At 37.1% G+C, this 12,222-nt stretch overlaps 1 protein-coding gene across 1 annotated transcript; it reads left to right on the top strand.

Annotated features, from left to right (window-relative positions):
- Window positions 1-8,546: 8,546 nt before the first annotated feature.
- On the top strand, window positions 8,547-10,367 carry LOC137776230 (endogenous retrovirus group K member 6 Env polyprotein-like). Its single transcript, XM_068562469.1, has one exon. It carries the CDS (start codon window positions 8,547-8,549, stop codon window positions 10,365-10,367), a length of 1,821 nt encoding a protein of 606 aa, XP_068418570.1.
- Window positions 10,368-12,222: the final 1,855 nt, after the last annotated feature.

Raw genomic sequence — 12,222 nt, forward strand, 5'->3', positions numbered from 1 at the left:
AAAAGAATAATTGGGTCAAAATGTATGCTCTTTTTAAAGTGTGACTATTGCTTATGTAAAGATGATATCAACTTTAAAAAATATTACTTAATAGAGCTAGGGTAAAAACAGAGAAAGAAAAACTCACAAATCCCACCATTCAGAAAGAAGTACCTTAAATAATATATACTTTTTAAAATTAGGTCTATGTATATGCAGATAGAACAAGAATTAGGAGATATTTTGTAAAGAACATTGTAATGATACTTTACTGATATCTTAGTTTATAAAACCTGAACTTTATTTCATCAAATTTAAAATAATAATTATGAAATCAAACAGAAGAAACTAGAACTTTTGACAAATGTTTTACACAGAAAAAAATTATTTCCTAAAAGATTCCACTAAGGTAATGAAAAATGATTATGACAAACACTGCAAAGTTGGAATACCATTTTTAAATACATGTTTGAAATTTAGACACTATTTATTCCTCCCTAAAAATGATGAGAAATTTTACTTTTTCACTTTTATTCTCAATTTCCCCAAATCTCTTAACTTTATCATATTATTTTTTATATTAAGGTTTGTCAAATTTATATTGTAACACATTTCACAGACATTTCCGCTTACATTCATATTTAAATGGATTTAGTACTAAATACATGTCTTTTTTTTTTTTTTTTGGACAAAGCTTGTCAGTTCTTGCAGTGTTTTGATTCATATCATGGATGGCTGGGTGTCGTCATCGAGTGATATTTTTAAGCAATATTCATAAGAATTAGATTCTACAGGTTCTTTTATACTTCAAAATATATGCATTTTTTCCTTTATATTGTATTAAGCCTTGTTTCTATATAATACTCTTGAAGCATATTATCTTTTACTCAGTACTTTGTACATATTACTCTAAAGTATTCCAACACTGGATATTCCTATGGAAAAAGATGACGTCAATTGGAATTGTGCCCTTGGAGCTGACTAGCACTTTCTGCATAAAATACTATTTTTCTTTTTCCATCATTTAAGTAATTTATCTAGGATATAACTTGGTGTCAACTGTTACATGACTTTTTTTTTTTTTTCCCTTGGGATAAAAACTCTTTCAAACTGAGATTTACAACTTTCTTAAATAAATTTTCTTCTAATATAGCTTTAAAAGCATTTTATTAGATGTTGAGTAGTAAAATATGATATTTATAAAATATGTGCCTAATTTTCATGCACCTTTGACCCAGTTTAAGAATGAAAATGCTTCCATTAATTAGATACCATCCGAGTACCCCAGAATCCATATCCTCCTTTCCTCTCAGAGGTAACCACCACCATGAATTTTGTGTTAGTTATTTCTGTGATTTTAAAAACTGTTTAACATCATGTTTTTTCCTCCCTGGACAAAATGTTGTTTAGTTTTGTATGGTTTTGAAATTTATATAAATGGAGTAATGTCATAGGTATCCTTCAACTTGTATTTTTATTCAGTATTATTTTCCAGAGAGCCAGCCATGGTATTCAACGTGGCTGCATTTAATTTCACTATTCTACATTATGATATTATATATGTTGTCCATAATGTATTCATTCTACAATGAATAATATTTCAGTTATTTCCAGTTAGGAACTATTAGGAACAACACTGCTATGAACTGTCTTGTCCACAACTTTGGAAACACATATACAAGAATTTCTCTAAACCCAGGAGTAGAACTGCTGAGCCATGGATTTGAGACATCTTCAACCTTGGTAGATAATGCCAAATGTAAAAATTTATCATTCCAAAAGTTTGTATAAAAGTTCAGGTTGCTACCCATCATCACTTACACTTTGTCAAATTTTACCTGTTATTATTTTGTTAGGTGTAAAACAATATCTGGTAGTTGTTGCAATTGGCAATTTCATGAGCTTACAGTTGACATTTGCCCTTTTCTGTGTTCTTTTCTGTGAAGTGCTTGTTCATAACTTTGCATTATTTATTTATTTATTTATATAAATTTATTTACTTATTTTTATTTTTGGCTGCGTTGGGTCTTCACTGCTGTGCACAGGCTTTCTCGAGTTGCAGCGAGTGGGGCCTACTTTTCATTGTGGTGCGCGGGCTTCTCATTGTGGTGGCTTCTCTTGTTGTGGAGCACGGGCTCTAGGCACGCGGGCTTCAGTAGTTGTGGCAAGTGGGCTCAGTAGTTGTGGCTTGCGGGCTCTAGAGTGCAGGCTCAGTAGTTGTGGTGCACCGGCTTAGTTGCTCCGCAGCATGTGGGATCTTCCCGGACCAGGGCTCGAACCTGTGTCCCCTGCACTAGCAGGCGGATTCTTAACCACTGCACCACCACAGAAGCCTGACTTTGCATAATTTAAATCGAGTTATTTGTCTTTGTATTGTTGACTTGAAAAAGTTCTTTGTATATTTCAGGTCAAATTCTTAATCAGTTGTACTTTTGCATATACTCTCTCCCAGCTTACGGATTATCCATCATGTCTGCACACTTTCTCTGTAGGATCTTTTGATGCATAGATACTACTCATTTAATATGGCAAAATTTACCAATTTTTCCTTTATGCTTTGTGGGTTTGTATATTTTTAAATTATAAATTACTTATACTCTAAATTATAAAATTTTTATAGGTTTGTTTCTCACACTTATTCTATCTGGAATGATAGTTTTTGTCCTTCTATGTAAGTTAAGTCTATCATATAAAGTTACAGTCTGTATTATCATATTTTTATGCAAGTTGGGGCTCTCATTTTTCCCTTCTGCATGTGGGACTTCTTTACCTCTCATATCAGTATACTAAGCAGCTCTACCTTGAAATATATTTCTTTTGTTATCAAGAATATTTTCAAGATGAATAATATGGCTTCACTGTTAAATCCTACCAAACATTTAAAGAAGAATTAATACCAATCCTTCTCAAACTCTTCCAAAAACTGAAGTAGAGATAACGTGGTGGCCCCCAAGCTGTAAGCTTATTCAGCTTTCTGCTTTCCGGAGAACTGCTTGTCTCTTTCTTGGTATGCACTCCTGGCGCTGCGGTATTGAGCGTAAAAAAGGAAAATGGCTTGCGGCCAGTTTCGTTCCAGGTGCCTGCTCTGGATCTAAGAGCCCCTGGTTGTTCCCCAGAAGAAGGACGTGCTGCCCTGAGGGGGAAGTCTGTATCTCCAAAGAATGGCCCATAAGGCATGCTGACGCATAGACAGTGGCGCATAGATAGTGGCGCACAGATAGTGGCGCCCGAACAGGGACCTGAGTGTGTGAGGCATTTCGGAAGATTTCAGGTAAGCAGAACTCTCGAGTGAGATAGTGTGGCCACAAGAAATAACTTCGTTTTTAGGACGGTAACTCGAGAAAGAGTCAGAAGTAAAATAATATGGGACAAAAGGGCTCTAAGGAGCGTGATTTATTGGCTCAGGTTTTGCTTTCAATGTTAAAAGCCCGTGGAACTAAGGTAACTACCTCACAACTTCTGGAATTTTTGCAATTAGTATATGATGCTTGTCCTTGGTTCCCTGAAGGAGGATCAGTGGACTCAGCAATTTGGACTCGTGTAGGAGATGAGTTATCTAAATATCATGAAGCACATGGACCATCTTCTGTTTCAGTTTCCATTTTTAGCTTGTGGAATTTAATAAGAGATTGTTTTAATCCAATTTATGATTCAGTTCCAAAATTAACAGCTAAATCTGTAGAACATATTGCTGCAGTAGCTACTGCTCCTCCGTTGCCACCGAGGATAAAGAGTGTTAATTCACTTGATGATGATGACTTTTCTTTTGATTTAGCGGGTGAAGAAGCCAAATATGAGGCTGAAAAATATCCTGATGAAAATATTCTTCCGCGGTTACAGCAATTACACGTCTCTGTCCCTATCCCTCCTAAGCTTAGTCCTTTACAACAAGCAGTACGGGGAGCTCTTAATAGAGGGGAGGATCCTTTATTCTGCTGCCCGGTGGTGGAACGACCCAATCCTCAAAATCCACAACAAAATAATCGGGAATATCAGCCTCTCTCCTTTAAGGTTTTGAAAGATTTAAAAGCAGCCTGTGCACAATATGGGCCTATAGCCCCTTTCACTATTACTATGTTGGATACTATTGCAACAGAAGCATTGCCTCCAGCAGACTGGAAATCTATTGCTCGTGCTTGTCTCACTGGTGGTGACTATTTACTTTGGAAATCAGAATATTATGACAAGGCTGCTGAACAAGCTGAAAGAAATACTGCACATAATGTGCTAGTAAATTATGAGATGTTGATTGGGGAAGGACAACATCAGTTATTACAGGATCAATTAGCTTTCCCTTTTGTGGCTTATGCTCAGATCAATCATATAGCTCTACATGCATGGAAACATTTACCTGCCTCCACTAGGACTGAAGACCTTGCTAAAATAAGGCAAGGGGCAGATGAACCTTATGCTGATTTTGTGGCTAGATTATTACAGGCTGTTAATAGAATTATTTCTGATGGTCCTTCTGGAGCAATTATCGTCAAACAATTGGCTTTCGAAAATGCTAATAATATTTGTCAAGCAGCTATACGTCCATGGAAAAGGAAAGGAAATTTAGAGGATTATATTCGAGTTTGTTCTGATATTGGATCATCTTACTTACAGGGAGCAGCTATAGCTGCAGCCCTAACTAAGGCAGGATTTGGGCCAAATGCTAAAAGTAAAAACTGTTTTAAATGTGGGAAGCCAGGTCATTTTGCAAAAAATTGTACTGTTGATACTCCTAATATGCCTGTCGTAAATTCTGTGCCTCAAGGTAAATCTCCTCCTCCCACAATTTGTCCCCGATGCCAAAGAGGACGGCATTGGGCTAAAGAATGTCGATCAGTGACTCATAAAGATGGAACTCCCTTGTCGGGAAACTTCCGGAGGGGCCTGCTCCGGCCCCATCAAACAACTGGAGCAATGTCAATAATCCCCCCACAACCTGCTCCACCGCCTCCAGCTCAGACCTTTGTTCCTCAGGGAATGGAATCTCCTCCCTTCAAAGGGCCACGCCAAATAGTGCAGGACTGGACCTCTGTGCCTCCACCCAATTCTTATTAACCTCGGATATGGGACCCCAAGCCCTTCCTACGGGAACTTTTGGGCCTTTACCCCAGGGAACGGTTGGTATAATCCTTGGAAGAAGCAGTATGTCTATGAAAGGCTTAACTATTATTCCTGGGGTGATTGATGCTGATTATGAAGGGGAATTAAAGGTTATGGTTCAAACATCAAAAGGATCTTTTCTTATCACGCCCGGTATGCGAATAGCTCAGCTTCTATTAATTCCATATATACCAGAAGGAAAAATTTTACAACATAACAAAAGAGGAACTGGGGCTTTCGGTTCCTCTGATGCAGTTTACTGGATTCAACAAATTGGTAGGGAAAGACCACAATTGGTATTAAAAATAAATGGAAGGCCTTTTTCTGGGTTATTAGATACTGGTGCTGATGTTTCTGTTATTTCGTTTATACATTGGCCAAAAAATTGGCCCGTGCACCAAACCATTACACAGTTGCAAGGTATTGGCCAATCTAATTCTCCACAACAAAGTTCGCAATACCTACATTGGCAGGATGCTGAAGGTAATCAAGGAATATTCAAACCCTACGTATTGCCCGGATTGCCAGTTAACCTTTGGGGAAGAGATATATTACAACAAATGGGAATCCTATTGCTTAGTCCCAACCCTACTGTAACTAATATATTGTTAAATCAAGGGTATGATCCTAGGAATGGTTTGGGAAAAAATCAACAGGGAAATAAATTACCCTTACAGACTGATAATAAACGGGATAAAACAGGCTTGGGTTTTTTCTAGGGGCCTTGGATTCTCCTCCACCACATGCTGACCCTATAACTTGGATTTCTGATAATCCTGTCTGGGTGGACCAATGGCCCCTTTCTAAGGAGAAATTAATGGCGGCCCATAATATAATTAATGAACAGCTTGCTTTGGGCAGACTAGAAAAGTCTAATAGCCCTTGGAATACTCCTATATTTGTTATAAAGAAAAAATCGGGAAAATATCGTTTATTGCAAGATTTACGTGCTGTTAATCAAACTATGGTAATTATGGGAGCTCTGCAACCAGGTTTGCCTTCTCCTGCAGCCATACCTAAAAATTATATGATTATTATTATTGATCTTAAGGATTGCTTTTTTACTATTCCTCTATTTCCGGCTGATAAGTTGCGATTTGCTTTTAGCTTACCCTCTTTAAATTTTATAGAACCTATGCAACGTTATCAATGGAAAATGCTGCCTCAGGGTATGGCTAATAGTCCTACTTTATGTCAACAGTTTGTAGCTCAAGTTATTGCCCCTGTTCGTAAACAGTTCCCTCAGATATATTTTATTCATTATATGGATGACTTATTACTTGCTTATTCTGATAAACATATTTTACTTAAGGCTTATAATTCCCTTCAAAGTCATTTGTCACGATCAGGACTAGTCATTGCTGCTGACAAAGTACAGATGAACCCACCTTTCTCATATCTTGGTAAGTATATCACAAATTATAATATTACACCTCAGAAGATAGAGATACGGACTGACGTTCTTAAAACTTTAAGTGATTTTCAAAAGTTATTAGGAGATATTAATTGGCTGCGACCTTCTTTAAAATTAACTACGGGTCAGTTACAGCCTCTTTTTAATATCCTAAAGGGAAGTCCTGATCCTTCTTCCCCTCGTATTTTAACTTCTGAAGCTCAACAAGCACTCAAGCTTGTAAACAAAGCAATACAATCTGCTCAGCTAACTAGAATTGAGCCTTCTTTACCTATACTATTAATAATCTGTGCTACGTCACATACCCCTACCGCCTTATTATGGCAAGAAACAGGAATTCTTGAATGGATTCATATGAAAAATACGCCTAATAAAGTCATTACACCTTATTATGAGTTAATAGCAACCCTTGTTCAATTGGGTCGTAGAAGAAATATTCAGTTGGTAGGATATGAACCAAATTCTATTATTATACCTTATACTACTTATCAATATTCTTGGCTATTATTTGTCTCTGATTTTTGGGCTCTTGCTTTTGCTGGATATTCAGGAATTATTGATAATCATTATCCTTCTAATAAGCTCCTTCATTTTGCTACTCAACATCTATTTATTTTTCCTAAAACTATCTGTTCAACTCCTATTCTCAATGCCCCAAATGTTTTTACTGATGGTTTTGCCAATGGCATCGCTGTTGTTATTTCTGATGACTTACTTCATAAAGAACAAACAGATCATACCTCTGCCCAACGAGTTGAATTACATGCGATTTCCTTGGCTTTTCAAATCTTTTCACATTGTTCTTTTAATCTCTATACGGATAGCCATTATTTGGTTACTATTTTGCGTAACATAGAAACTGCTATAATTGGCAATACTGTTGATTCTCGATTGTTTCAGACTTTCTTTCAACTACAAAAAATTATTCGTCAGCATGACTTTCCTGTAGCCATATTACATATTCGAGCCCATTCAGGTCTCCCTGGCCCATTGTCTTTGGGAAATCAATTGGCTGACGAAAATACAAAGATTATAGCCTTAAGTTTATCTCAACCTCAGGATCTTGCTACACAATCACATAATTTACATCATCAATCTGCTGCTATGCTTCAAAAACAATTCTCTATTTCTAGAGAAACAGCCCGATACATTGTTAAATCCTGCTCTAAATGTTTACCCCACCTTCCTGTTCCAGAATTTGGAGTCGATCCTCGGGGTTTACTCCCTCATCATCTTTGGCAAATGGATGTTACTCATATTCCCTCTTTTGGTAAATTACAATTTGTTCATGTAACTGTTGATACTTACTCTAATTTTATATGTGCTACGCCTTTGGCTGGGGAATCTACTAAATATGTCATTACTCATTTATTTCATTGTTTTGCATCTACGGGAATTCCTAAAGCTTTAAAAACAGACAATGCTCCAGGATATACGAGTAAAGCTTTTGCCAATTTTTGTGCAACTTTCCATATTTCACATAAAACAGGCACTCCCTACAATCCTCAGGGTCAAGGTATTGTAGAACGTGCCAACCAACAATTAAAAATTACATCACAAAAAATAAAAAAGGGGGAATATGATAGATCTCCTCAGATTATGCTTAATCATGCTTTATTTATTTTAAACTTTTTGACTTTAGATGCATTTAGTCACACGCCTTACGAACGATTGTTTACAGGTCTTTCTGGAACCCCTCCTGAAAAAGCGCTTGTTAAATGGAAAGATCCCATGACTAACCTTTGGCATGGACCAGACCCTGTTTCAGTATGGGGCCGAGGCCAGGTTTGTGTTTTCCCTAGGGAGGCAGACTCTCCGCGGTGGCTCCCGGAGCGCTGGGTTCGACATTATCATGCCATCACCAATAAACACCCTGACTCGAAGAATGCGTCGCCTGAGGCTCTCGCAATCGACCACAGCACACCCCAACCGGTTCCCCCGGCGGACGAGAAGAATGCGGCGACAGAGTAGGAGAAAACTTGTCAGGGAGGCGAGGGGAGATCGAAATCAAATTACTTGGTATCAATTGCAATGTTTAGTATTTCAAGCACGTAGGATTATGGAGGAGAGTGCTCATCCTCGCTCTCCTCTTACCTTTTTTTTAGCCATGATAGCTGTATTGGCAGCCCCACCTATAGAGGCTAAATCTTATTGGGCTTATGTACCCGATCCTCCTTTATTACAACCTGTTACATGGTCTGAAGCTGACCTTCCAATTTTCTATAATGATCCTACTTTTGGAAGAGTGCTAGGAAATGTGCCTATTACTAATACTTCTGTTAATTACTCTAATTGGTTTAATACTCCCCCTGTTTGTTTAAGCCCTATGAGTACCAATTCGGGTTGTGTTAAGGCTGTCGCTTTAGAACATGCTATTTCTTACCAAACCACTGTAAATTCTCAATTTTTTACTCATTTACGTAAAAATTATAAAGCTGTGGGATCTAATATTTGTCTTCCTTGCAAACAGACTGTTTCTAGACGAGAAGATTTATCCACCTTTGTATTTTGGTATAAGGATAACGTTCCCATTCACATGAATGCTAGAGTAACTAAGCTTGCTTCTAATACTTCGTTGGATCATTCTCTATGCATATATCGCTTGAGGATTGAAGATACTGGACATTATTTGTGTATTGAAACTACCATGGGTAATCAAGGGACGTTATTAGCTGGACATCAAATTACGGTCATAAAGACTGTCACAGGACTACAATTTCCTGCTTTTATGGCTTCTGAATTCCTGCAGTCTGATTTTCCTGTTTGTAATGATACATGGACTAAAGCCTCTGTCTGGTGTACTTTAGATTATGATAATGGCACCATACTAGTTTCTTCTGTCCCCATTAATAATAACAGCCTTGTTTTTTACAAGCAATGGGAATTTTGGAAACTTGCCTTATCCTTTTCTTATAGACCGGTGATTACTTGCGTCGCTCCTCCTTATGCTTTATTGATTGGAGATTTAATTGTAGAAAACACTATGAATCCTATAGGTTATAATATTACTTGTGTTAATTGTATCTTTAGTAGTTGTGTTTTGCCCGTTAAAGGATCTACATCTGTTATGATTATGAAGCAACCTTCTTATATAATGTTACCTGTTAATTTGTCTGAACCATGGTATCATAACACTGGCATGCAAGCCTGGCTGGAATTGACTGAAGCATTAAAACGACCAAAGAGATTTATAGGTGTTCTAATATGTGCAATCCTAGCCTTAGCAGCTTTAACTGCTACTGCGGCCACTGCTGGGATTGCTCTTTCACAAACTATTCACCAGGCTCATTATGTTAATCAGTTATCTAAAAATACTAGTGTAGCATTAGCCCTACAAAGTCATATTGATACCCAACTAAAAACGGAAGTAGATGAATTAAAAAATGTTCTAATAGGAACAGGGGATCAAGTTATGGCTTTAAAATTAAAAATGCGTTTGATTTGTCATGCCAAATATACCTGGATTTGTGTAACTCAACATTTATATAATGATTCACAATGGGATTGGGAAAAAGTAAAAATGCACATATTAAGTGTATGGACTGATGGACACATTAGCCTTGATATTCAAAAGTTAAATGCCGAAATACAAGCTATTCAAGAGGCCCACCTGGACGAAGATGGACCCCAGAATTTGATTCAAGGATTATTAGATCACCTACAAGGGCTAAATCCGATACAATGGATTCATGGAGGGCTCTCAGGCCTGATATCAATTGGTGTACTACTTTTATTGGTGATCGGTTTATTACCTTGTGTTGTTAGATTTGTAATGGGGCGCTTCGCTGTCTTGCGTCAGGATGTTCATGGCTTAAAACTACATTATCAAGCTTTAAAAAATAATAAAAAAGGGGGAAATGTGGTGGCCCCCAAGCTGTAAGCTTATTCAGCTTTCTGCTTTCCGGAGAACTGCTTGTCTCTTTCTTGGTATGCACTCCTGACGCTGCGGTATTGAGCGTAAAAAAGGAAAATGGCTTGCGGCCAGTTTCGTTCCAGGTGCCTGCTCTGGATCTAAGAGCCCCTGGTTGTTCCCCAGAAGAAGGACGTGCTGCCCTGAGGGGGAAGTCTGTATCTCCAAAGAATGGCCCATAAGGCATGCTGACGCATAGATAGTGGCGCATAGATAGTGGCGACAGAATTATGTGGAAATACAAGGTTTACTGATTTATTGTCTAATATTTGTTCCGTACTAAACCTATATATACATTCATGCTCTTTGAATAAACTTGCCTTGCAACCATCAGTTGTCTTGGCTCTTCTGACCCCATACTGGTGCTTTTCAGTTCCTTACCCCTCACCGCCAGGAACTTCTAGCTTTCTGCAGCCGGTCTGCGGCAAGATAACACTGCTAAACTCATTTTACGAGGTCAGCATTACTGTGATTCCAAAGCCAGACGTGGACTCTACAATAAAAATATTGCAGGCCACTATCCCTGGTGAACACAGATGCAAAATTCCCAACAAAATACTAGAAAACCAAATTCAACAGCACATTAAAAGGATCATACATCATGATCAAGTAGGACTTACTCCTGAAATGCAAGAGGGATTCAACACATGCAAATCAATAAATGTGATTTACCACATTAATAGAATGAAGGATAAAAATCCTATGATCCTCTCAATAAATTCAGCAAAAGCATCTGAAAAAATTCAACATCCTTTCATGATAAAAACTCTCAACAAATTAGGTATAAAAGAAGTGTTCCTCAATATAATAAAGGTCATATATGATAAGCTCATAGCTAACATCATACTCAATGAGGAAGAGTTGAACAAGACAAGGAGGCCCGCTCTCACCATTTCTTTTCAGTATAGTATTGGAAGTCCTAATTAGAACAACTATACAAGAAAAGGAACTAAAAGATATCCAAATTGGAAAGGAGAAAGTAAAACTGTGTCTGTTTGCAGATGATATGATCTTATACATAGAAAGCCCTAAAGAGTCCACCAAAAAACTTAGAATTAATAAATGAATTCAGTAAAGTTGCAGGATACAAAATCAATACAAAAAATCAGTTTTGTTTCTATACACTAAAAATGACCTATCTAAAAGAGAAATAAAGAAAACAATCTCATTCACAATAGCATCAAAAACAGTAAAATACTTAGAAATAAATTTAACCAATGTGGTGAAAAATCTCTATACTGAAAACTGTAAAACATTGTTGAAAGAAATTAAGGAGACACAAATAAGTGGAAAGATAATTGATGTTCATGGACCACAGAATTAATATTCTTAAAATATCCATACTACTGAAAGTGATCTACAGATCCGATGCTTGCTTATCAAATTCCAATAGCATTTTTCACAAAAACAGAACAAGCAATCCTAGTATTCATATGGACCACAAGAAGCCATGAATAGCCAAAGCAATCTTGAGCAAAAAAGAATAAAGTTGGAGGCTTCACACTACCTTGTTATAAGATATACTATAAAGCTATAGTAATCAAAACAGCATGGGACTGGGATAAAAATAGACTTATAGACCAATGGAATATAATAGAGAGCCCAGAAAGGAATCCATACATTTATGGTTAATTGATCTTCAACAGAGTTGTCAAGAACACACAATGGGTAAATATCAGTCCCTTTAATAAATGGGAAAACTGGTTTATCACATGCAGAAGAATGTAATTGGTCCCTTGTCTCACTCCATATACAAAAATCAACTCAAAATGGATTAAAGCTTTAAGTGTAAGACCTGAAACTATAAAACTAATAGAAAAAGAAA

The sequence above is a fragment of the Eschrichtius robustus genome, chromosome 14, assembly GCF_028021215.1.
Source record: "Eschrichtius robustus isolate mEscRob2 chromosome 14, mEscRob2.pri, whole genome shotgun sequence".
Classification (NCBI taxonomy): domain Eukaryota; kingdom Metazoa; phylum Chordata; class Mammalia; order Artiodactyla; family Eschrichtiidae; genus Eschrichtius; species Eschrichtius robustus.

Coding starts and splice junctions, on each gene's coding strand:
- LOC137776230 (XM_068562469.1), top strand. CDS start 8,547: ATGGAGGAGAGTGCTCATCCTCGCTCTCCTCTTACCTTTTTTTTAGCC.